We start from the raw sequence: 25,470 nt of genomic DNA, 5'->3' as shown, positions 1-25,470 counted from the left end.
GGCATATGTGCTGTGCGGGATGTCTTCGACCCGGGAGGGACTATCCTTACTTATTCTGGCCTAAAGGAGAAATTTAACATTACGGAAAACCATTTCTATATGTTTTTACAAGCACGTCATTACGCTCGCTCTATACCCTCGCCCTGGACCAGAACTGATCTTACAGACCCAGTGGTTTCTTTGTTGGGCACACAGGGAGCATTGGGGTACAGATTACGTAATCTATACGGGTTCTTGGTGACATGTGACTTGCCTCCCCAAAGGGCTGTATTGTTTGATAAATGGAAAGCAGATATCCCATTGCTTCCGAAACCAGAGGACCTGTTAAAAAAATGCGCAAGCACCTTAAAATATTTATGCTCCACGTCCCTACAAGAAACTCATTTGAAATTTATTAATAGGGCGTATATAACACAAAAACAGAGAAGCCATTTTGTTCCAAACGATGCTGGATTATGCCCAAAGTGTGGGTGTTTTGGCATAAGCTGATTAACTATATAAATAATATGTTTAAGCTAAAATTAAAAGCCCTCCCAATCCCCTGTTTATTTATTTACTTGAAAGATTGGGATATGGGCTGCAACAAAAAGCTGATCCTCCCAGCCTTAACGGTTTTATTAACATTAGCGAAGAAGTTGATTCTCCGTCACTGGATAAGTAGAAGGTCCCCATCTATTGAGGAATTCAAACAAGCGTTGCTTGATATAATATTATTTGAAAGGCAGTCAGCTCTTAAAGATGTAGAGAAAGGTGTAATAAAATTTTACAAGAAGTGGGACTGTGTAATAACAACTTTTGATGAAGATACTCAATTGTTCATACAGAAACTATTTGAGAATACCACATGGTATTTACAACGCCGAATCGCAGGTGACAGCTCTGTGAATAATTGAGTGTGTATCATATTGACATATTCTGAGACCTGAACTCATGTGATATGAAGACTGTTGTAAAGAGGAGTTTTTTGGGAATTTATTTCCCCCCCTGGTATGTTATCCTATGTGTCTCCCCTCCCTTCATGTTTGCTCCCCCCCCCTTTTTTCTTTCTTTTTTTCTTTCTTCTTTTATTATTAAGATCTAAGCTCAATTTTATATTTCGTTGTTTAATTAATAGCATCAATCTGTTGAGGGAATTTGTGTAAAGCACAGGAGATATGGAGGCCAATATGGGAATGATGGTTTACCTTGTATTGTAGTCCTCTTATGATAAATACTTGCTGTTAGCGGAATTGAAAATCAACACACAGGACTCCTCAAGAGTAACTCATACATTTTATTAATATTTTATTCATAATATAGAAGAATTATACTTAAACTTTTTGACATGACTTTAGAAAAACTTGCATTATGATGAATATGTCTCCTCCACCAATATGATTATTTTTCATCTGTTATTTGCCGATAATTGAAGAGCAGTACCTGTTCTTAATATTGATTTTGTGAAAAAAGAATTCTGTGTAAAATTCCACTTTCAGCTCTATATGTATGTTTATATGCAATGTTTTTCAACGAAAACTTTTGAAAATAATAAAAAATGTTTTACAAAAAAAAAAAAAAAAAAAAAATTAAATAAAATATACACAACAATACAAACAATACCACCGGCCGGTAGAGCTATTAAAATGTGCACAATAATTTCTGGCCATAAAAAAAAAAAAAAAAAGTTTTTTTTTCTTTTTTTTTTTTTTTTTCCTTTTTTTTTTTTTTTTTTTATGGCCAGAAATTATTGTGCACATTTTAATAGCTCTACCGGCCGGTGGTATTGTTTGTATTGTTGTGTATATTTTATTTAATTTTTTAATAAATTTATAAATTTTTCTTGATTACTAATTAGTGTGGTCCATTAGCGCCGTTTACTTGGTGTGTATGTTTTTTGTATTCTGTGAGGGCTGAGTATCCCTCTTAAACGGAAGCTGGGACCGTCACTAGTGCCCTGCGCTTGGTTATATTTATTTTATTGCTTGCTAGCAGGATATGTAGCACAACTTGAATTTTATGGCGGTTTCTGTATTCCACCAATGAGCTAATTGTTATGTCTGTAAATGTTATGGCTTTTAGGCTTCTGACTTCTCTGCTTCTGAGAGTGAAGCTGAAAATGTAAAGCAATTGAAGGCGCAGTTGCTACGTCTTCAGGCCGAGAAGGCTGATCTTCTTGGGATGATATCAGAGCTACAGATCAAGCTCAGCAGCTTTGCTTCTGAAGACTCATTTGTTGAAATCCGAATTGCAGTAAGTTTTTTTTTTTTTTTAAGCTTTTACCTTGATTAAGATTGCAAATGTAGTTCATAATAATGATGTTATAAACTGTATTTTGTATTCATTCTTGTAAATTGGGACAATACAAACAAAAATAAAGTGATCAGGGATGGGGCAACTTGCAATATACACAGACTTTTTTTCATTGCCAACAGTGTGTTTATGTAGTTCCCAAAGTTTATTAAGTGGAAACTATTTCAATATTCCCCCTTGATGTTTTATAGAGTTACCTAAAAGTTTGTGCGTAAAATGTTATTAATCGTTATCTTCTTTGCCTGCCTCAGGAAAATGAGGTAGTTGCAGAACTGCATGAAAACAGTGGTGATGATGGAACATCAAATCATGATGTTATTTCATACAGGTACGTGATATTATCATTCATATTTTAGCAATATGGGGCAGATGTACGAAAAGGCATTTTTTGACTTTTAAGTATTGGGTTCCGTTTATCTGTAATATCTTGGAGAAGTGGGCACCTGTATCCCCTAAATGTATTAATGTTATGGCTGGCAAAATTTAAATTTGGTATTTTATCTGTGTGTGATGCTGGGCTGTGTATTCTATTGGTATTTTTCTGTTCTGCTACTGCGCATGTGCCAAATTAAAGACTCTTTTGAGCTTTGGGTCACATGGGCCGGCGGACAGCTTGTTTGTAAGCAATGAAAACAATGTATGTATTGCAACAGGGTTTCTCTGGGTGCAAAGATACTTACCGTTTCTTGCTATAGTTCTAACTCAGAATCAGCCCATCGTTGGTAAAATATCTGAAGGGTGATTTTTTTTTCTTCTGTACATATCAGGACAAATGTACCAGAAGAAAACCAAGCCATTGAATCAGAAGAAGAACTAGCAGTCAGTAAACTTCTTCATAGTTTGCGTGAAGAATCTGAGAAGGTAGAAAGACTACAGAAGGAGTTAGCAAATGCAAATGAGAGGTACATTTACTGTACATTGAGAAAATTTGAGTGTATTTTACAGTATTGACCCATGTGAGTTGTGTAAATTAAGTTCCACCAAGACAAGGACTGAAGGGTAGATTTATTAAGCTCGGTGAAGTGATTGTGCCTGGTATTTTTCACCGGCCAATCAGTTCCTACCTTTAATTTTTCAAACCAAACCTGTAACTTCACAGTTAGGAGCTGATTGACCGGTGTTAAAGTACCAGCCACATTATCACTTCACCAAGCTTAATAAATCTGCCCCTGAGTTATGGATAAATCTTTACAATTGTTCTGAACTGATGCATTATTGTTATTATTATTGTTGTTGTTAATACTCTCTTAGCACCCTTATATTCCTTTTTATTGCCATTTATACCCAGCTGTAGCTACAACTCCATCGCAATCCTACAAAATACTTCCATACACTCATGTAATTTCCAAGAGACTTGCAAATTTAGAGTAGATGACTATTTAGTACCCTGAAGTGGGAGGAGCATGAGAATGTGATTTGCCATGAAACATATAATCTTGTCCCTGCCTCATAATGATGTGATCTGCGGCATTAGTTTGGGTGGTATTCAATGCCGTGGAAAGGGGATTTTCTACATCGAGGATGGCTTCTTTTTGGCGGCGGGAAAGCCATCCTCACCATCCAAGCCCCTCACCATATTCAGTGTTTGGCCGGAATTCTCGCTGTCAGAGGCCAGCGAGGATCCCCTTAACGGTGAGTTTTGCAGCGAGTCCGCTGCATTTTGTTGGCTGGCCACACTTGCCACTTCCACCTGGCCAAATAAAACCAGCGAGGTGGAAACGGCGAGTGAAGGGGATTGCATTGAATACTATTGGTGCTGCTATCAGCACTGCTTTGCCATCCTAGCTCGCCGTCAGTACAGAGAGAATGACACAATTATGCAATTTGTGGCACACAGCTCACCTTGAACTTCTTTCTGGACCTTCAGAGCATAGTTTGGAAAATTTAGGTTTGAAATTAAGTTGGTTATTAAATGAAACTAGTTTTGCAAAAATATGTAATTAACTGTAAGTTGAATATACATCCTGATAGCAGTAGATGCACACATACAGCACTGGTGGTTTGGCTCACTGGCCAGGAAGACACAGGTGCAGGCAATCGCTGGCTGAAGAGAGAATAGTGTCATGCTTGGATAGCCTTACCACATGGGATAGAAGTATGAACTGCAACTGAAAAAAGTATTGGAGAGCTGTAGAACTTAATACAATAGAGAATAGGGATCCCCTTCCCCTGTGGGGTTACCTTCTATGATGCAAGTTCGCAGACCTTCTGGAGCATGATGTTCAGTGTAAAAAATTGATTGCATGTCTAAGGTACAATAAATGTAACCTTTTAAAAGAATGATAATGAGCGAATTATTTTAATGTTGTTCTGATTGAAACAATAAATCATATTATTATAGATTGTCAGAGCAGGAAAATAAATTGTCTGATTACGCAGACAAAGAAACTGAGACAGAACAAGCTGCAAGGCTTAATGACAAAGAAAGCAATGAGGCTGAGGAGCTTGTAAGTAGATCTACTTGACCATGGTAAAAGATTTAGTAATATGTTGTAGTGTTCATTCTAGCACCCACTATCTTTGAAAATCCATGCAGTTCGTCTTCCCTGCCTGGGGTGTCGCTGTATTGTTTCTAGCACAGTGTTGTCTGTATATCAGCACTGATATGCAAACCAGACCTGTGCTAGAAACACCACAGCAGACAGCGACACCTCAGGCAGGGAACAGGAACTGCATGGATTTTTAAAGCTAGCGGGTGCTAGAATGAACACTAATGTTGTATAGATGTAATGATATTTAGACCCTTTATTTGTTTTATTTGGTGCATAGTCTAATGTATGGAGGCGCCATACTTGGAGCCTGAACAGATATAATTGATGATCAAACAGACTGATATCTGTTCAAGACTAAATGCGAAAGTTACTAGATGGCCTGGAGTTACTGACGACGGCGGCGGCGGCTGCTGCTGCTGATAAATGGGATTTCAAAATACAAAGAACAGCAGGCAACTAGGCTATTCCTATTTTCTATCAAGGTCCCTTGATACTCTTCATAGTTGAGTATTTTGATAAATATTTTTCACTGATCCACAGACACCCAAAACAGCAATTGTAGGATTGCCACTAGGCCCCTGAAACATTGTGATCACTAAATACAAAGTCGAAAAACTTTTTTGATATAAAGGTCACAAACTGGGGATCAAAGTGGGCATGACCTGGCCCTACTTTTTCCAAAATATATTTATCTGGATTTAGATATGTGCTGGTGTTTTTAAGACAATTGACAATAATTCTATTTTATAGCTGACTGGGGAAGTGGAAACACTGAAACAAAAGGTTGCGGCACTCAATAAAGAACTCAATGATACAAATGAGAAGTTGAGTGTGGCTCAGCTGGTAAAAAACAGTCTCCAAGAAAGGTAAAAAAAAATTGGCATCTGCCCTAAAAGTGACTTGGTCTGTGTTATGTGGCAGTAGACATGCACTATTTCAATGTAAATATTTCATTTTTTTTTATCTAGATTTTTTTTAATCCGATCCATATAATTTACATTTACCAGTTATTTATATAGTGCAGACATATTCAGCAGCGCTTCACAGAAATTATTTAAACATTCAACATCAGTCCCTGCCCCAGTGGAGCTTACAATCTATATAATCTCCCTACCACATATACACGCAGACACATTCATTCTAGGGTTAATTTTGTTGGGAGCCAATTAACCTACCAGTATATATTTGGATTGTGGGAATAAACCAGTATACCTGGAGTAAACCCATACAAGCATGGGGAGAATATACAAACTCTGCACAGTTCGGGCCATGTAGTTAGTCTGAAGACTAGTTTGCAAGATGGCTGATACATTTATTTTTGCTTTCAGGCATTGTGGCAGATATATTTTTGCATATATATTTAAAATGAATGTTAACCAGCGGTGGAATTTTTGAGACTAAAGAACAAGTTTATGCATTACCATTAAATGAGAGCGATTATGATAATTGTATTTATATAGCTTTCCCAGTAGGACTCACAGATATGATGAACATAATACCGCACAGAAACTGTAAACATAATACAATGGTTTAGGGTTGCATAAAACACAGAGAGCATTGAAATAGTACAAAGACATGCACTTTGGGTCATCCATTGCAAGGATTAATTATCATTCCTATGAATTATCCAGGTGTAGCAGCCATTTTAGGTGTACTTTAGTAGATTATACTGAACAGACTAGGCAATGCCTGCAATTAACGACCCACAATGGCCAAAATACTTTGCAGGATCCTTGCAAGCTTGCATTGTTTGTTCTACAGAGTGCCAAGCAAGGCAACCATGTTGGGCGGCGCTAAATTGGTTTCAATTTGCGAATAAGCAAATACTTGGAAATTAATAAATACTTGGAAATGAATACCTACAAGTGCCTAACAAGATACCTGCTGCATGAGAAATCCAATGGGTTGTTTAATATGCCTTTCACAGTACCAGAAGAGGCAGCTATCCAGGTCACGCTACACCGGTTATAGTGTAGTACGCATGATGGTAGAATATGACATTCATAACCCGTTATCAGAAAAGGATAGACACACAGCACTGCATTACACAGTAGAGACCAAATGGGAAAAATAAGAAAGGAGTAGTAAAATAAAATGCTGCCAGGTATGGGGAGGGAAGGGATGGGCTAGATAGAACTGTATTGGGCAGTATTGGGCAGAGACTGATGGTCCATTGATAAGAAGTTTAGGGTCCTCTGTCATCTGAACTGCCAGATGCAGCCATTGTTCCATGCATACCTGATGACCTAATAAGGAAGTGTTTTTGTTTGTGTCTTTTTGGTTTTTACTGAAATAATTGATAAATATACCCCTTAATGTGTTTTGCTTCTATATAATCACTCTGGCCAAACGATGTTGCACATCAGAGTGGCAAATTTTAAAATGCGTTGGAAGACTAAAGCCCCATACACAATAGACAACATATTGTTTACAATGTGAACGATATATCATTCATATAGTCTATTCTATAGTCGTCATAGGCAGTAGCGACTCTTACCTCTCCAGAGGAGGGGGCTGTCGCGATGCGGACCTGCCACTGCCATGTTGCCGGTCCCCTCCTCACCTGCGCCAGTCCCCACATGCGCAGTAGCCCCTTTAGTACTGTGCATGTGCTGGACTCCAGCCTCTTACAGCAGCCCCAAAGGCATATTCCAGGTCCCGGGTCCGGCGCATGCGCATTATTGCACACGTACTGTGCATGCGTGGGACACAGTTTTATGGGCTGCCACTCAGGGACTGCCTTGGGCGACTGGCAGGTCGGACTTCCAATAGGAAGTCGCTGCCAGTCACAGTGAAGCCAGAGCAGTCACACAGACTGCATCTGGCTTCACTTAGTCAGAGACAGTGGCAGATTTTACCTGGGGGGGGGGGGGGGCTGTAGCCCATAGGTAAAAAGCGCCAATGGTTGTAGGCTAGTATGTGTACGCTCAATGTAGTTAATGATGCACTCCCCCCCCCTTGTCATCGGTGCTCCATGCACAATGCTGTCTACAGTATATCATCAGTGATGCATGCTAGCAGTTGGGGTGTGTGATGTCACTGAACGATCTCATTTTCAGTGTGTATGCGCTATATAGTTTGATAAAGAAGTCCAACGCTATTGCTTAGATATCGATCCTAGAGCAAATCGGATAGTGTGTACAGGGTTGGAATGGTGCACATCATAGCTCAACACTACTTTGAGGTGTTAAAATAAAGCTGTCCAGTATTTGGATCCTACGGTACAAGAAAAGGAGCCAGTATTTTCCCTACAAGCAAATAATGTTGTATTTGCACCTTTTGCATTGCAACATGCCCTGTACAGGAGAACATTTGCACCTTTTTATTTGCGTTTTGTAAATGAGAACTACTATATCAATAACCCTAGATTATTTTGTTGTTTTTTTATTTTATCATTTTATATTTCTTTTGGTTTAACTTGTAGTTTGTTTGATCTGCAAATATAAGTTACTGTAATCGTTGCCGTGAAAGGTAATTTTAGTGATTTTATTGTGTTTTTAAATATAGTAAAATGCTTATTATTTATGTACACTTATCTAGCCATGAATCCTTAGAAATGTTTTTGTTTTGTTTTCAGGTGCATGTCTTTAGATAAAAAACTACTGGACAACCAGGTTGCTCTGGATGAGAGACAAAAGCTTTTATATTCTGTACAGACATTAGAGCTTCATGTTGAGAGCTTGAAGTCAGAAATCAAAATAGAGCAGAGCAAATCTGAAGAACAGAAGTGAGTGAACTTTTTAATGACACACACACACACACACACACACACACACACACACACACACACACACACACACACACACACACACACACACACACACACACACACACACACACACTATCCATAACACACAGCAGTAGACCAACTCTTGTCTGTCATTGGTATTCTTTCAGAGCATACAAATAAATAAGTATATGATCCAATTTTCTAGATAAGATATAAAGCTTGGACAGATATAAAGTACTAGTCAATCAGATTCTGACATTTGACATTTTGGAGCTGATGGGTTGTTATTTCATCTCTTCCCAAGCTTTGCTAGATATCCCCCTCATTGGTCACACTTTATATATTAGGAGACTGTGTTTTGTTTCCAGTGAGCTAAATATATTTTGTTGCTCTGTGACATTTCATTTTTGGAATAAATGTATGGGATAAGCTTGACCCAAAGTTGGAAGCAACAAGGTTATTTTTTTCGAATATGCCAATGTGTCGTCAGTCTTTTGTAATGTCTCCATATCACTTTGAAAGTAATTGAGTCAGAAGCACTGCTCAAGCAAACTGTGCACGTGTCTGAAATGGAAAACTTGGGGTGCGTTTGTCTGAAGTTGCAATTAAGGGGTGCATCTTGTGTGAACTGAGACTGACATGATATAGGCCTTTCTGATGGCCAGAATCAAGATGCAGGGAACAGCTATATCTGATGGAGTGCTTGTATATAAACCTCTTTGCAATCCTGACATGTGCATGCATGTAAGGCGCTAGCTGTGTCTGACTGATCTCCCGCATCTAGCAAGGGGCTGGTGCGAGTGCCTATATTACGGATAATGCTTGTGGCTCTGGATGCTAGAGCGGTGGTAGAGAGCATTGCACCTTCCGATAGATTGGACTGCTTATATTGTGCGTCCACACTGAATGATATCAGCCGCTGAAATCATTCAGTGAAGTGACCGGGACCTGGTGAACATGCAGGTCGTTTGTATATTGACAAATTGACCTGCATGTTCAGTAGACATTAAATATCATTAAGTATGTGGGAAAGCTTGCATAGTTAAAGATATTGTGTACACACTAGATGATATAGTAAATTATATCTTTCACTATAGTGTGTATGGGGGCTTAAGGGGGCATACACATGGGGCAATTTTTGCCGTTTCTTTTTTTCTAAGCAATCTGTCTAGATCGCTTAGAAATTAAGCCCACATCACCTCGTGTGTATGCCCTATAGCGATGGTGATGCTCTGTTCTGCACGTCACCTTCACCGCCTCAGATATTTAGTGCATGCACTAAATATGTAGCAAGATTGCTGGGGCTAGATCGCTTAGCACACATCATTAAGCACATGTTTGCCCCCTAACATCCAGCTTTGGTTTTTGGTTTACTCAAAACCAATAACATGTATCCCTTTTATACCAAAAGGCAACTGGTGACTGTCCTTAAGGAAGCAATGAACAAGCATAAATATGACTATGAACTGTTAAGAAAGGCTGAAGTAAGTTCATGCAGTATGTGTGTTTCATGTTTCTTCGCTGGGGATGGATTACCTTTTGTGGATCTGTTCATATATCTGCCTTTACCGATAGTTCCAAATTACTCTGCATTCTTTTGTCATAGCTTATCATGGCCAGGTATCTTTATGTTCTCATTTTTCAACTGTTGTATGTTTTTTTTTGTTTTTTTTTTTTTTATATTGACTGAAAATTCTAATAGGAAATATTGCTCTCCTCAGTAAGTACTCCTAGGGGATAAGACTTAATAAAATTAATCTTGCAACAATTAACCATTAGTAAACCAATTAGAAAATGAGGATAAACTATCAAATAAAATAACAATTATGTGGCAAGTTACATATTCCTTGTATGGCGCTGTGGACGCTTTGTAGTGCTTTTCAAATTAAAAAAGGGAATAATAAGACTTATGTGAGTTCTAATTGTCAGTAGCACTCAAAGAATAAAAATGGACACATGTATAAGGTTGAAAGTAAATTTCTCCTTCGGCAGATGTCGGGCCACAGGCTTTACAATGGGTAGTGGAGTGGGAGAGAACAACAGCACCCTAGAGGTTAAACTTCAACTGCCTCCAAGGCAGCCAGGCTCCTCCCCTCCTCTACCCCGCCTCCAGGCCAAGGAACCCAGTTTTTCGTTAAGCGGTAGTCCGATGTGCCGCCGCCCAGGACATGCAACTTGCCTGAATACTATCATCACTGCCAGACTTTGGTAGCGCAGTGCTATTCCACAGCCCAGGCTGTGACCTTCTAAGTAGCATGACTCAGTGGTCACTCATGTTGCGTTGTTTTGCCACCCAGTGCTGCTCCGTGCCACCTCAGTGTTCACACCACTGGAGGGAAAACTTTTTACTCCCCTACACAGGTTGGGGCTAGTGCTCTTTTTATTTGATTGCGGTGGGGGTGAATTACTATGGGAAACTACAGGTTCCATTACTATGGAGACATGGACTTGAATTACTATGAGGGACAGAGTGTGCCATTACTATGGGGGCAGTGTGTGGTGGATTATGTGGGGATGGGGGGGGGGGGGATTTGTCAAATTACTATGGGGGCAGTTTGTGGTGGAATTACTGGAGGGTGGGGGGCATGTGTGGGCTAGTATTAGGGCAGTGTGTGGTGGAAATACTGGGAAGGGGGAAATGTGTTGAATTACTATGGGGGACAGTGTATGGTGAAATTTAGGGGGGAGGGGGCAGTATGGGGCCATTGTGTGTGACCATACATGTCTATTTTATATCACATTTTAGGCTGAGAAGGTTCCCAAAGTGCAGTTCTGTGAACTGCAACAAAAGTTGGATACATGTGAGCAAGCACTAGCTAAAAAGCAGTTGGAGATTGATGAAATGAAGGAAATTGTCATAAAACACCAGGAGGATGTGGAAACCATTGAACTTCTTCGTGCTCAGGTGAGGTGGGGATATGGCAGTCTGCAAAAACATGTTAATGTTTTAACATTACATAAAATAGCACCCTATATTAGCATGCATAACAGTACACGTAAATCAAAGCTTGTCACATAATACTGGATACTGCACTATAAAGGTACAAAATGTGTGAGTAATACAGGGTATTCTTGGATTTAAAAGTTCCATACTTGGTTGTAATAAATTCTTCTGTCCATTTAACCCAACTGTTTGCGCACTATATATTTTTTTCGGTACTTGTGTAATATCATGGCACCCGACTACGCTACATTTTGTGCTGCCTGTGTCCCCAGAAGCCCTCCTAACCCCCCCCCCCCCCCCCCCACACACACACACACACACAGACTCCGGCGCAGACAGGGAGGCTTCCATCTCCCTGCCTGCCCCCGGCTCCTTGCGGCGTGCAAATTTATACCTTCTATATAAGTCTTTTGTACTAATTATACCTGGTGTATTTAAGTGTGTTTAAGTACTTAGTACTGAGAAAGGATACCGCTTTACGGACACAGTACCTAAACTGCGAAATTCACTTATTGTCCATCGGTTTGGGATTAATTTGGCAAATGCCTCCATTTCAAACCCCCAGTATCCATGCCATCCCGATAGTAGCGTGGATAGTAGTGGTGTTTCAGGAACACATTCACACCTGTCATGTCAGCCAGGTTTAAATGGTCAATGGTGCCCACACAATGTAATAAGCGCTGACTGACTACGCTAACTGCGTAACTATGACTGACTACGCTAACTACGTAAGCTCCGGCTAACCACGAATGGGCGGGAACACAATGCTGATACTAACAGGGACGCCTAACTGACTACGCTAACTACGTAAGCTCCGGCTAGGCGCAAACGGGCAGGAACACTACACTGCGCTGGACGCGCAAACACTACGCTGATTCTGACAGCGCCACTACGCTAGCTGCGTAACGGGCGCCGTGCTAATACACAAGTACCTTTTTTTTTTTTTCTCTTTTAAATTCCTTAGATACATTTTTCCTCAGTAACTTCAGGCCTCATGTGGTGTAAAGTTTTATTAAAACACACAAAATTGTTATTTTTTCAAATAGACCTAGAATAGAGTTTATAACTCCTCATTCTGTCTTTTTTCTTTTTTTGTAATCTTTCCTAATGTATATTGATTGGTTAAAATCAATGAATTGAATGGGAATGATTATTTCAGAATCGCATTCCATCTTTCTGGCTGAACCATACAAAGGGCCTTATTCTAGTTCACTCTTTCTGACAAAATCCTCCTTAGATGGACAAAACCATGTGCACTGCAGGTGGGGCAGATGTTACTTATAAAATAATGTACATTATATGTACTTAATACATACCCCCCCTTCCTCCACGTGCCCTCGACACCACCAGTATCAGTGTCAGCGTGGGGGCATCGGCTAATGTGTTTGGTCCTTTACCGTAACAGATTTTCAGTCCAAACAACGAACTAGATGGAAGAACCTTGGTGTAGTATAAGGCTAAGAGTGACAGGAATTTTGCTGCTAAATGCAAATTGTTTTTCACAAGCATGTATATTGTTAACAGGACAAGATTTAGATTTTGTGAACTTTACTTGTACCTTTTTTTTATAAGGATATATATACAAGGGGTGTGCAATAAGTGTTTGGATGTGCATTGGCAGTGAGTAGACACAATCTGACTGGTTGTAAACTGTAATTGCTGATTAAACCATATATACAGATGGTGGTCATGTAGCTACTGTACCACTCATACTGCACCATCACTGGTACGCCAATCAAGTGCTTTTGCAAAGCACTGGACCCCATTTCCTTGTGTCGTTTTAAGAGCTGAAGGTTTTTTTCCCCCGTCATAATAACTGTCCAGAAAAGTGTTGGATTTTTTTGGCCTGGCCCACTATGTCTTCTTTGTGTTCCCGCAAATCAAGCGCAAGATGCATGTGACTTGTTTTTGAATCATTGGAAGCTGCAGTGGAGAGGACATACCTGTCTCGGAGTGGTTATCAAGTGGTTTAAGCTCTTCACATAGACTCATACTTTTACACACCCCTCATATATATTTGTATTGCAAATATATGAAATAATACCAATACATCTAATTTGTTAATGTACTGTGCATTTTCTACTGGTCATGCTCAGATGGAGGTTTACTGTTCTGACTTTCATGCGGAAAGGCTTGCCAGAGAAAGTATTCATCAAGAGAAGGAACAGTTGGCAGCACGGTTGGCGTACATACTACAAGATAAAGAGGGCACTGGCGATATTCAGGGAAGGTAGTCATTTTATTGCAACTTTTCAGACATCCCTGCATATTCTATTATTCTATTATTCTACAAGAATGAAACGAAATATAGCCAGATATTTCTGCAGGATTGGAACACTCCAGCTGGTTCTTCTATAAGGCTAACCTAGTATCATGGAAAAGGACTGTTTGTGAAACTTCAGTGATGCAAAAGATGTTGAAGAAATAATATTGTGTATATCATAATTGCTAACCCCTAAATTGTATAGCATAAATGCTACTGAACTGGTTCATATGAACAGGCCATACCCTACAACAGTCCTTTCCAACCTCGGACCTTACGGCACACAAAGCGTTTAGGTTTTAGAGATATCCATGCATGAGCACAGGTGACTTAATTAGTACAGTTATTTTGAATTAACCATTTGTGCTGAAGCCTGGAGATCATTAAAACCCGCATTGTTAAGGTGCGTACACACTGGCCGATTAAATTGGCAGTTCGATTCAAAGGACGATCTATTGATGCAGCATCGTTCACAGATTTATTGTGTCGGCTGCCAATGATTGATATATTGGCACATCGCACTGTGTGTACAGGCGATCTGCTGATCACATGTGCAGCTGCTAATTGACAGCATGTGCCGCACATTTGGGTTGTAAGTCCCGATGGATTGGGCAGTTTGTGTATGGAGAACACGCTGCCAAATCTGTCTGTAGATATATTTGCAGGTCGATTGATCTAGATATATCTGCAGGTCGATTGATCTACAGGTATATCTACTAGTGCAGAGATTTTCAACCTTTTTACCTTGCGGCACACTAAATAAGATTTAAAAATTGCCAAGGCACACCATGAGATCCCCACAGGGCAAAACACATTGGCCCCCACAGGAAAAAAAACCTATTGGCCCCCATATAAAAACAATCACACTGGTCCCCACAGGTAACAAAAATAAAATATACTGGCCCTTTACATGAAAAGAAGAGACCAGTAAATAACAGTTGAACTGGTGTTGGCTGTAAACTGGGTTGGGCATCTCTAGATCTGGGGGCACACTTGAGAACAGCTCAAGGCACACTAATGTGCCACGGCACAGTGGTTGAAAAACACTGTACTAGTGTGTACCCAGCTTCAGTGTGCCTTGAGAGTCAAGGTTGGGAATGTATGCACTCCAATCTAGATGGTCCTAAACATGTAAACATGATGGTTCCGATCCCACAGAATAAAATGGGGTACACACCTAAAGAACTATCTGTCCAATCTGGTGGGAACAAAAATCTGGAAATGTATGGGAACAATTGACAAGCGACTGTGTGTTCCCAAACGCTGGAAAACAGACAATGGTTGTTCAGACAAATTCTGAAATCTGTTTGATTTTTAGCTAATTTATCTTAACTATTGTCTGTGTCCATTTTTCAGCATTTGGGAGCAATTGGTTTGTCGAAACAGATAGATGTTTAGGTGTGTAGCCAGCTGGAACAGCAAGTGGTGAATTTCAACTTCTTTTTTCTTTTTTTATGAACTGTTTTTAGAGTAAAAACCTTGTGATGTGTTTTTTATTTTTAGGCAATCCATAGAACAACTGCAGATGCGGCATAGATCCATGAGACCTTTGGATAGTGGTGATAGTGCAACCCTTGTGTCAAGAGGTAAATTATTACACTGGGCATAGTGGTATCAAAATTATAATCTACACACCATTCTCAAAGGCCTATTTGCTACAACAGTCACCCAGCGTTTCATTTTATCGGGTCATAAGGCCCCCTAAAGGCCGCCATACACTATGCGATTTGGGCCCGATTTGACCCGATTCGGAGCAATCGGACCGTGAAATCGGGCCAAATCGCATGTGCAGACATCCCATCCGACCCGATGCGCGGTCCCGTGCGCATCGGGTCGGATTCGGGAGGTCGGACGGGCTGCACATAAGATTTGTTAAATCTTATGTGCAGCCCAAGGTGGGCAGGGGACGCAGCGTATAGTAAGTGCGGTGGAGGGAGCCGAGCGGGGGACTGTAAGCAGGGAGCCGGGCTAGAGAGGCAGTGGGCGCACTATCCTGGGCGGGGGGGTCGGGAAATGCCGCAAATAGATACTTCCAGGCGGTGAACGCCGCAAGGGGATCAGAGACAGAGACCGGGTAGCGTAGGGGAAGCCGGGCACATAGAAATGAATGGACAGCCAGTAATTGGCTGAGAGCTCTCTGACTGAGAGAGCTCTCAGCCAGTCACTGACTGTTAATTCATTTTTATGTCCGCCCGCTGCTGCCCGGCTTCCCCTACGCTACCCGGTCTCTGCTCTCTGGTCCCCTCGCGGAGTTCACCGCCTGGACCAGTGCGCCCGCTGCCTCCCCTGCCTGGCTCCCTGCTTGCAGTCCCCCGCTCGGCATCTGGCTCCCTCCACCGCAGGTACTACAGGCTGCGTCCGCTGCCTGCTTGCAGCCCCCATGCCCTGCTCAGCTCCCGGCTCCCGCTGACAGCAGCTCCCCGGGGGGACTGCATGTGATAAATCGCATGCGATTTATCACATGCAAAACCTGGCACATCAAGTGCCAAATCGTATGTGACCCCCCAGGGGAGTTGTCAGTAGATTAGGTCCGACTTGTCCTTCGGACAAGTCGGCCTAATGTATGGGGGCCTTTACACTTGTTCAACTTATTGTTCAATAAATTGAACCTGATTGACTCGAGATTTATCCTATGTGCAGGAGGATCAATCTCTTACAATCTCTTGGTTATACCCAATGGCAAGGGATTGTGGATTGTGTCCTACACATCAGGCACATCAGAGTTTGTCAGATAAATTGACTCAAATTGGATCAAATCTCACAAAATCTCACAAGTGTAAGGGGCCCTTAAGTGCAAGGTTTTTTTCGTGTGTTTTTTTTAAATGTATTTATTGGATTTTCCAGTTTAACATAACAGTGGAAAATAGAGTAACATAATAAAGTTGTTTTACATAACAGTAGGGGTTCTGAAAAGCCCCATGATCACATCATGCCCCAATGTACAATCTATTTGGGGTACATGGAGCAAACTTTGAAATGTGTTTATAATAAAGCAAGAATCTGTCATATGCATATGAGATTTCGTATAGAAGGACCATGTCAGTGCAAGTGACATTGTATTGCAATCTTTGCATGACAGTTTAGGCATGATTGGAGTAGGCCTTGGAGTTCTCATCTTGTAGATTCCTCCGGATCATATAAAATCGTCCACAAGGATAAGTGTACTTTTATCATTGGAAAAGGGCATAGGGCAAAAGGAAAGAATTGGTCATAGTGCAAGTTACATAATAAAATAATGTGGTCAATTGCATTTAGTTACAAAAATGTATGTATCATTGGATATTGGTTAACTAGGTTACATTGACTTTCAAGTTTTAATAATGGGGAAAGGACAGGGAGGATGTCTGTCTGCACACTCTAGGTTTGTCTCTAGTATTTGGGACCTACAGTATGTTACCCGCTATGTAGTTTTTGTTGCGGGGATGCTATTCAAGGTAACTGTAATCGTGTATAGAGAGAAAATAGCACAAAAGATTGTGCAAAAAAGTAGTTACACTAGCTGAATGCACTATCTTTTGTGCTATTTTCTCTCTATACATAGACTTTCAGCAAGAGAATTGTTTATCAATAGTTATTTACATACCGCAATCACATTCTGCATTGCTTTAGAGAATATTTAGTTGTTCACATCATTTTCAGTCCACTGTAGTTTACCATCCATATTGCCTACCACATAAGCCAATTAATTTAGCTTGCTGCATCACACTTTAATGGGTTTACGTGACACTTGGCAAAAATATTAACTATTATGCCACCACTGTTTCCATGTCACAACGCTCACAGTTCTAAGAATTAATATCTTTTGTGGTTGAAAAAAATTATTTGGAAATGAGTAAAATGCTTTTTTAAATATTTCCATGAATCACATGTATGGAGGGATTCGGTATGGAATCCCGGCGTTCAAAATCCCGACCGCCGAAATCCCGACAAGGGGGGGACGTGGATCGACCCCCCCCCCCCCTTGCGGGCTCGCTGCGCTCGGCACGCTAATTTATTCTCCCTCTATGGGTGTCGTGGACACCCATAGAGGGAGAAAGTTTCGGGATTTCAGCGGTCAGGATTTTGAACGCCGGGATTCCGACCGTCGGGAAATTAACCGCATCCCGTATGAAGAGTTTCACTCTGTTGAAATCGCTACAGTTGCATTGCTTAAAAACGGCAGAAGTGGTGTACCTAGCATTTGTTTTGCCTAGGGCAGCAATAGGTGTTTGTAAATGACTTTTGTGCATTTATAAATAAATATTGTCATTTTTACCATCAGGTCCACAACCTATAAATGCAACCAGCTTGAACACTTGCACGAAGAATTTAATTTTGTAATTATTCCTGCACCAAAAAACCTGTCCTCTCGCTGCCTAGTAACTGGCACTCACTTCACTGTGACTGAATTAACCGTTTGAGTGCCAACATCTGTGAAAAATGTCCGCTAAAAAGCCAGCATCCCTCACATTTTTTATATAAATTCTAATAAAAAATGTTGTGCATAACAAGATTATATTTCCTATATAAGGTAAACATAACAGGTCATTACCATGAATAAAAAGGCTTGCTTGGCAATTCACACCTATTTTAGTAAATTCACTTGGCACTCAAAGGGTTAATCATGGTCCTTTTGGGATTTTTAAAACAATATAAATTGGACCAAGATTGTTATTTAATATGTAGAAACAAATCAATGGAGGAGAATGTATATGAATGTAACCGTATTGATTTATTACATATATAGCATTTTTTTTCTTATTTGCAGGTGCAGAGAACATGGAGCAGCCTCGGTTTTCAGTACACACATGCCCTAAGTGTCAGCTTATGGTGCCAGACATTGATACACTGCAGATCCATGTCATGGACTGTATCACATAATATATTAGTTCATACCCTCAGAATAAATCACTTATATTTAATGTAACCGATCAGAGTTCTTAACGACATAGTAACTCATGGCTTCTCAAACCACTTAGAGCTTGAACTCATCCTCTTTCAGGTTTATTCATAAATGACTAATGTTTGCAGTTATTAGATTGAAATCTGTTCTAGTGAATCAGTTTTCTTTTAATTTGGGAAATAGGGGATCCAATAATTTAAATGTGTGCTTAATTTGGTTCATATATAGACATGTCTTTTGTCTGCAAGCGATCTTCTTTAAAGCACAAGCCAATAATAAAATGCACACCTTCATAAAAATAAAGAAAATATTTGTTTCAGAAATCCCTACTTTCTTTTGCACAGTAAGTACAACAGAAAATGGAAATTATTTAGCAATTATCTAAGACCATCTGTGCTGCTGCTCCCTAGAGCAGCGGTTCACAAACTGTAGGTCCTGACCACCTCAGCATGGGGTCACGACTCTATATTGCCGATCATCAGGCTAATGTGTCAGTGGAGACAGGTTATAACTCATTATGTAAACACCCACTGCTTCCCTCTTCCATCCCCATCACCCTTTTCCATCCCCCCCCATTACCCACTGCCTCCCTGTCACAAAAGCGGTCACTTCACTTCACACATGTGGTGGCCATTCAGTAGTAACTTGCTTGTGTCCTGTAATCATTTTTATTGTCTGAAGGGGTCCCGGAGCAATATAGTTTGAGCACCCCTGCCCCTAGAGCATGTGGCTTATATCCCTGGATAAGGAATTGGTTTATTATACCATGAGCATTGACATTTATTACCAACATATTTTTCTTTATATTTAATGTGTATGTATTTTTGGGAATACAGTTAATGCACTGATAGGGAAGACATTAACTGGCAACATATTAAGTGGTCTGCACTGTAAAGTATATTTTACAGTTTTCCCACACTGTTGAAAAAGTAGCCTACATAATTGGCAAAACTGGAGGTTTCTAATACCCTACATCGCTAAGCTGGGTAGGACCAGGGATCGCGTTCTCAGGTCCAGCGCTATTACACTGAACCCACATCACCCATTAACCATTCTTATAACCGGGCTTGACTTGCCGGGTTGGTTTCACACCAAACCTATTTGTCACCAACCCAGATCCGAAGTGTGATGTGAAAGGGGTATATTAGACACATTAGGGCCTGTTAGTGCTAGTAGTAAATGCGTGCACAAATCGATAAAGTTGACATATGTGCTGTTTATCCTTTCGTGCCTATGGGTAGTTTCACACACTCCTCCGGTTTTGACCGGACGGCAAAAAGCCGGACAAAGTTTGTCCGGTTTTTAGCCAGATTGCAGGAGCTTTCACATGCTGCGGTTTGGATATCCTGTAGCCCCGCCCCTCTCGTCACATGGGGGCGGGTTAAAACAATTTGAATGGCATGTCCATCTGACTTCCTGTACGCCCGCCTCTCTCGTCACATGGGGACGGGCTTTATCATCAAGCAGCACCGTGGTGTGTGAAGGCGCCCAATGCCTTCCCTGGCACCGTGACCATCCAGTATGAAAGACAGCACAGCAGCCCATTAGTGACTGCAGGGACGGCACGGTTTTTAAGCCGTGCGGTATTTCCCTGTCCGGCGGCACCCGGACAGTGTGAAATAGCCCTATTGGTGTTTATCAGTTTATTATCTAGAATTATTAAAATACAGCATGACTCTGATCATGCGAGTCCCACATTCCCCTCATTCAGTCTTGTCCAACTTGTCTGAGGGACAAGTTGGACCTGATTGACTTAAAATGTATTCTATGTGCAGGAAGATCAATTTCTTGGTTAGACCCAATGCGCACAGGAAAGTGCATCGGGTCCTACAGCATCAGGCACGTCAGATAAATTGGGCCAATCCATCTGAATTGGGTTAAATCTGACAAAATCTCACAAGTGTAAGGGACCCTTTATATTCTTGCAATCTTTTGTGTCACTTCAGTTGCATTCTATGACACAGTCCGCTTATCTCAATCACAGCATGTCTATCAAACACCCAGTTTATATTACTATCCCAAAACTTTCCACCATTCCCTTATCGATAACCTCCTAGGCTGAGAACTGTATTTTCACCACCCTTGGTTAGGCACGTGCATGGTAGCGGCCTTACCACATCTTTCAGTTAATGCTTTTGTAAAATTCAGTCTGATCAATTTAATCTGATTGCAATTCATTATTTTCTAAAGAATTAAGTTTTGTTCTTTTTACTATCCTTTGTCAAAAACACTATTGGACTAGTGTTTTAATGGGTATATCAAATTTTTTTGCATCACCAAAGTGTACATTTCACTAGAAAAATATATCCTTTAAATTTAGTTTTTAATAGGAAACCTCATTAAACTGTTGGCACCTGGGGTAATTAGAAGAGGCCTGCCTGCAAAGTAAATGCATAATGTCATCTAAACACTTACTGCTCAGGCATGTTTACTGTCTGCAAAACACTGACTTTTGGGCAAAGTCCTAGGTATAAAGATTATCTTTACAATGTTCCAAGGAAAAAATATGGTGTCATATAGTTAAAAGATCATTGAAAAGGGGCAGACTAGATTGACAAGGGGGTTTTATCTGCTGTAAAATTCTATGGGTGTATCCAATTACCCATGAGTAATAATCACAGGTCATTTTCTCAACTCCATTAGCAGGCATATGCTGGAAGCAGATTCCCTGTTTTGGGAAGAAAGTGTGTCTTATCAGGTGATTTTTAATTGGATAGTCCAGTGGTTCCCAAACTGTGTGCCCTGGCTCCCAGGGGTGCCTCGGGTTGGTGGTCCAAGACCAACTCAAATGATCTATGGTCAATTATTTATGGACAAAACCAGTGCTGGTGGCTGCCAATCATAAAATGTGTACAAGCAGAACCCTTTACCATATAACTGAACCTAAGGATCACATAAACACAATTCACTTAATTTTATATTTATTTTCTATATTTTGTTTGGCCTAGGGGTGCCGTAAAAAAACTCTAGTACCATGATTTAAAAAAGGATTGGGAACCCCTGAGATAGCCCAATAAAAAGCATTGGGGAAATGTTTTAATCAGACGTAATTGCATCCCCCCCCCCCCCCCCCCTTTTTTTTATAGGCAATAAAATAGGAGTGAATACGACCAAAACTTACACAAGACATTGCTAAAACTTTATTCCATGCTCTAATCCTCTCCTGCATTGATTATTGCAATATTCTCCGTACTAGTCTTCCCCCCCACTACAATCCCTCATGAATGCATCTGCGAGGTCAATCTTCCTCACCGGATGTTCCTCTGCAAAACCGCTCTGTCAGTCCCTCCATTAGTTACCGTATTCAATATTATTATTATTTACAGTTCCTTATATAGCGCAGCATATACCGTTGTGCTTTACAATTGGATATATAAAATGCTTTTACTTACACACAAGGTCAAAAACTTGGGGAGGGAGGGACCAGGCGGTCAGCTGGGCTAAGAGTCTCATCTTTCAGCCCGGCTGCCATACACACCTAGCGATGATGGCTCAAACATGAGCCATCATCGCTAGAAGTGCTGGTAAAACCAGCAGATGGCCCACTTTGCTAGCGATGATGCGGGAGCGCACATCATCGCTAGGCAGGCATCGGTGCGCCATACACACTTGCCGACTTTAAGCTGCAACTCGCTCAAAACGGATGTTTTGAGCATGTTTCAGCTTAAAGTCGACAAGTGTGTATGGGCTTTTACAGTTCACACATCCTCATCCTCATTTACTTTCTCTTTCACACTTTCCTATTGACCCCTGGCCAACATTGCTTGGTCACTGTATCATGCAGCACATCCGTAACCTTTGCAATCAGGTGGACTTTTCTCAATAGATAACTATTGTGTATTGATGCTTAATTTTTGATTGTAAGCAGGACTCTCCTACCATTTTGACTGTCTGTAACTACCCAGTTTGTTTTATTACTGTTTCCAGTTGTAAAGTACATCAGAACTTGCTACGCTATATAATAATATGTTTAGAAATAAATATATCCTAAGAACTGATTGATGTGTGCAGCCCAAATAGACTGTCATGATGCCCTGCTACATGCCCAAAAGAGGATGTTGCAAGCAACCCCACAGGAGCATACATATCATGTGTACACACTAGATTATATATATATGAAATGTCACTTTGACATATAGGGCCTTATTCTGGTTCACTCGCAAAGGCAAATTCCTTCTCAAATGGACAAAACCATGCACTGCAGGTGGGGCAGTTGTAGCTTGTGCAGAGAGAATTAGATTTGGGTGGGGTTTTACTTTAACGTGAGATCTATATTGCAGTGTAACAATAAAGCAGTCAGTATTTTCTCTGTACAGAAACAAAATAACTCACCCAAATCTAAATCTTTCTGCACATGTTACATCTGCCCCACCTGCAGTGCACATGGTTTTTGTTCATTTGAGAAGGAATTTGCCTTTGCAAGTGAACCAGAATAAGGGTCATTGTTTAGTTTGTATCCAGCTTTAAATGAGCAATGAGTAAAGCAAAAAATGCATTTGGGGATAATCCAAGGATCATTCAGTCCTATAGTAATATATCAGGGTAAAAACAGAGATTCACTAATTGTATGTTGGAGAACTACTGTATTTGCCTAATTCATGTTTGTAAGAAAAAAAAAAAAAAAATAAGCAACTGAACCAAACAATGTTGCACTGCAGGTGGGACAGATTTAAATATGTGTTGGTGTGTTAAAACAAATCAACATTACAGTGTCAAAATAAAGAGGTGTAACATTTGTGGCTACATGAAAAAGCAGTATTTACCCTGCACAGAAAACATGTATTTCTCTCTTTATATGGCAACATTGTTTGTTCTAGGCACAGATACTTGTTTTACTTACAAATATTAATCAGGCTCTATTGTAGTACTTCACTCAGAAGTAATGCATGAATGCAGCACATTATTCTCATCATTCAATGAAGGAATATTTCATATTTAGCAGAAGTAAACCCAACTAAGTTCAGCAGACTTAAATGTTATCATAATTTCAGCATGTCAATTCTGAACGGGTTTCTTTAGAAGGGTAAAAGTGACCTGTTAAAAGCAAAGCATTCGATAGCTATGATCTGTATTAGTGTAGCTTGGTGTCCAGGGCAAGTGAATGATAGGCAACACTTCCCTGCCACTCCCGAGACTACCAATAAAGATGACTTGGACAGCATGTGGGTCAGGCAGCAGTGATAAGAGAACAGCATTAAAACTCAATATCTGTTCACCCATTTCTATATTTAATACATATAACTTCATCTGCCTGTACATCTAGGCAATATGCTGTTTCCACAATGTAATTAGACTGGAACGCATCAGCAGTGCCCAAAGAGCTAAACTTGCTGAAAAAGCGCAAAGTGGTTCATCCCAAACATCAATTTTGGGGAAAGTTTAATGAGCATAAACCTTGAGATTTCATTAGCGTTTTTCTTATAACAGCTTGCTGATTATGTGCTCTTGTTATTTTGGTGATATAATTTTTTTTAAGTGCATAGTACACAGAGGTAATCAGACGGACCAACTGAAAGTGATGATTATCAATGTTCAACTCTGTGTGTCCAATGTGTTCTTTAAGGTTAAATATATCTATTGAACCCAATGCTGACAGTACATGGTATTCCAATTTGAGTGCAGAAGTCCTTTGCCGAGTATTTCCATATTTCAGCATGCGATACAATTCCTTCTCTGCTGTTTGCACAGTTTTGACTGTTCCATTTGATGGCACAAAGTAAGTGGTGCTTTCCTTAACTTGCAATAAGTGGTAAGAGCTTGTAAAGTCTTGTGGGTTACTATCACTAACAAGTGCCCATCTGCACTTATTGCAGCAGAGCTGGCTGTAAGCTTTCCTTACAACCCAGCCTGCAATGTACACTTCCGAATTGTGGAGAACCACCTCTAGCAAGGGCGATGAATAGAAATGTCCAGAAAGTCGAATACTGGTCTCCTCAAATGGACATGGAAGGTGCTGCAGATAACCAGGGTAACTTCGTCCAATATTTGTGTGCATTGAGCAGACCTTATTCTCCACATACATATCTAGTAATCTTCCCTGTGGCCACAGCTTTTCTACTGCAAGCTTTACATCAAGCGCTGTAGGAGGGGAGCTGCCTAAAGTAAGGGACAAACATGAAATTGACAATACTCAGTGCAAACATATGAGAATATAAGAGAAAGCACTTCCTGGTAACATGGTTTGGAATTTTACTCTGGATGCAGTCATAATTCTGGCGTTTAAAATCCTGACCGCCAAAATTCAGACACTTTCTCCCTCTGTGGGTGTCCACGACACCCATAGAGGGAGAATAAATTAGTGTGGCGAGCCTGCAAGGGGGGGCAATCCACGTAGCCCCCTTGTTGGGATTTTGAAAACCGGAATTTCGTATCAAACCCTTGACAAGGAGCATAATACTGTACATAGATATTATAAATTAAGTAAATAGATTTACACCCATACATACTGTAAAGAAAGAGTAATTGCATGCAGCAGCTATGGTGCGTGCACTGTAATGAGTCAGATGGTGGCACTTGCCCTGCCACAAGTGCTAAATACATTCCCTTAGCTTCCACCCTAATAACGCTTAGCCACTGGAACAAAACCAATGCACTAAGCTTACGCACCATTTCAGACATTGAAAGCATCCTAATATTTTTTTAGTATCAAAAAAGAGATTGCATAATGGAGGTAATAGTAATACAGCTTTCAGACCACACTCTAGACCTGGGTTATTGTCATGTTCTTGCAGCCCCAACACGGGCCTAGGTGCGGTCTGAAAGGGCCACCTTGGGTCGAGCAAAACTGGAGTTCAACCCTGGTGATGACAAGGGTTGAACACGGCTCTGACCCGTGTCAAGTGCAGTGTGAACGGGTGCCTGGGTTGAGCA

The 25,470-nt window shown here is 40.6% G+C and overlaps 2 protein-coding genes across 3 annotated transcripts in view; one reads left to right on the top strand and one right to left on the bottom strand.

Moving 5' to 3' along the window:
- OPTN (optineurin) overlaps positions 1-18,923 on the top strand; it is a 62,019-nt gene extending 43,096 nt beyond the window's left edge. For both annotated transcript variants that reach the window (XM_083183127.1, XM_083183128.1), the window contains exons 4-14: positions 2,059-2,229; positions 2,541-2,617; positions 3,057-3,191; positions 4,631-4,736; positions 5,532-5,647; positions 8,359-8,508; positions 9,923-9,995; positions 11,258-11,416; positions 13,552-13,685; positions 15,222-15,304; positions 18,466-18,923. In XM_083183127.1, coding sequence (XP_083039253.1) covers positions 2,059-2,229; positions 2,541-2,617; positions 3,057-3,191; positions 4,631-4,736; positions 5,532-5,647; positions 8,359-8,508; positions 9,923-9,995; positions 11,258-11,416; positions 13,552-13,685; positions 15,222-15,304; positions 18,466-18,578 — 1,317 coding nt within the window. In that variant the 3' untranslated portion in view covers positions 18,579-18,923. The remainder of the gene's footprint in view (positions 1-2,058; positions 2,230-2,540; positions 2,618-3,056; positions 3,192-4,630; positions 4,737-5,531; positions 5,648-8,358; positions 8,509-9,922; positions 9,996-11,257; positions 11,417-13,551; positions 13,686-15,221; positions 15,305-18,465) is intronic.
- A 2,747-nt stretch (positions 18,924-21,670) lies between these two features.
- THAP9 (THAP domain containing 9) overlaps positions 21,671-25,470 on the bottom strand; it is a 35,486-nt gene continuing 31,686 nt past the window's right edge. Inside the window, exon 10 of the mRNA XM_083183125.1 lies at positions 21,671-24,696. Coding sequence (XP_083039251.1) covers positions 23,963-24,696 — 734 coding nt within the window. The 3' untranslated portion in view covers positions 21,671-23,962. The remainder of the gene's footprint in view (positions 24,697-25,470) is intronic.

The sequence above is a fragment of the Crinia signifera genome, chromosome 4 (genome assembly GCF_055691185.1).
Source record: "Crinia signifera chromosome 4, ASM5569118v1, whole genome shotgun sequence".
Taxonomy (NCBI): Eukaryota; Metazoa; Chordata; class Amphibia; order Anura; family Myobatrachidae; genus Crinia; species Crinia signifera.
Note: the sequence above shows the minus strand (reverse complement) of the source record. Positions and strands in the feature narration are given on the sequence as shown.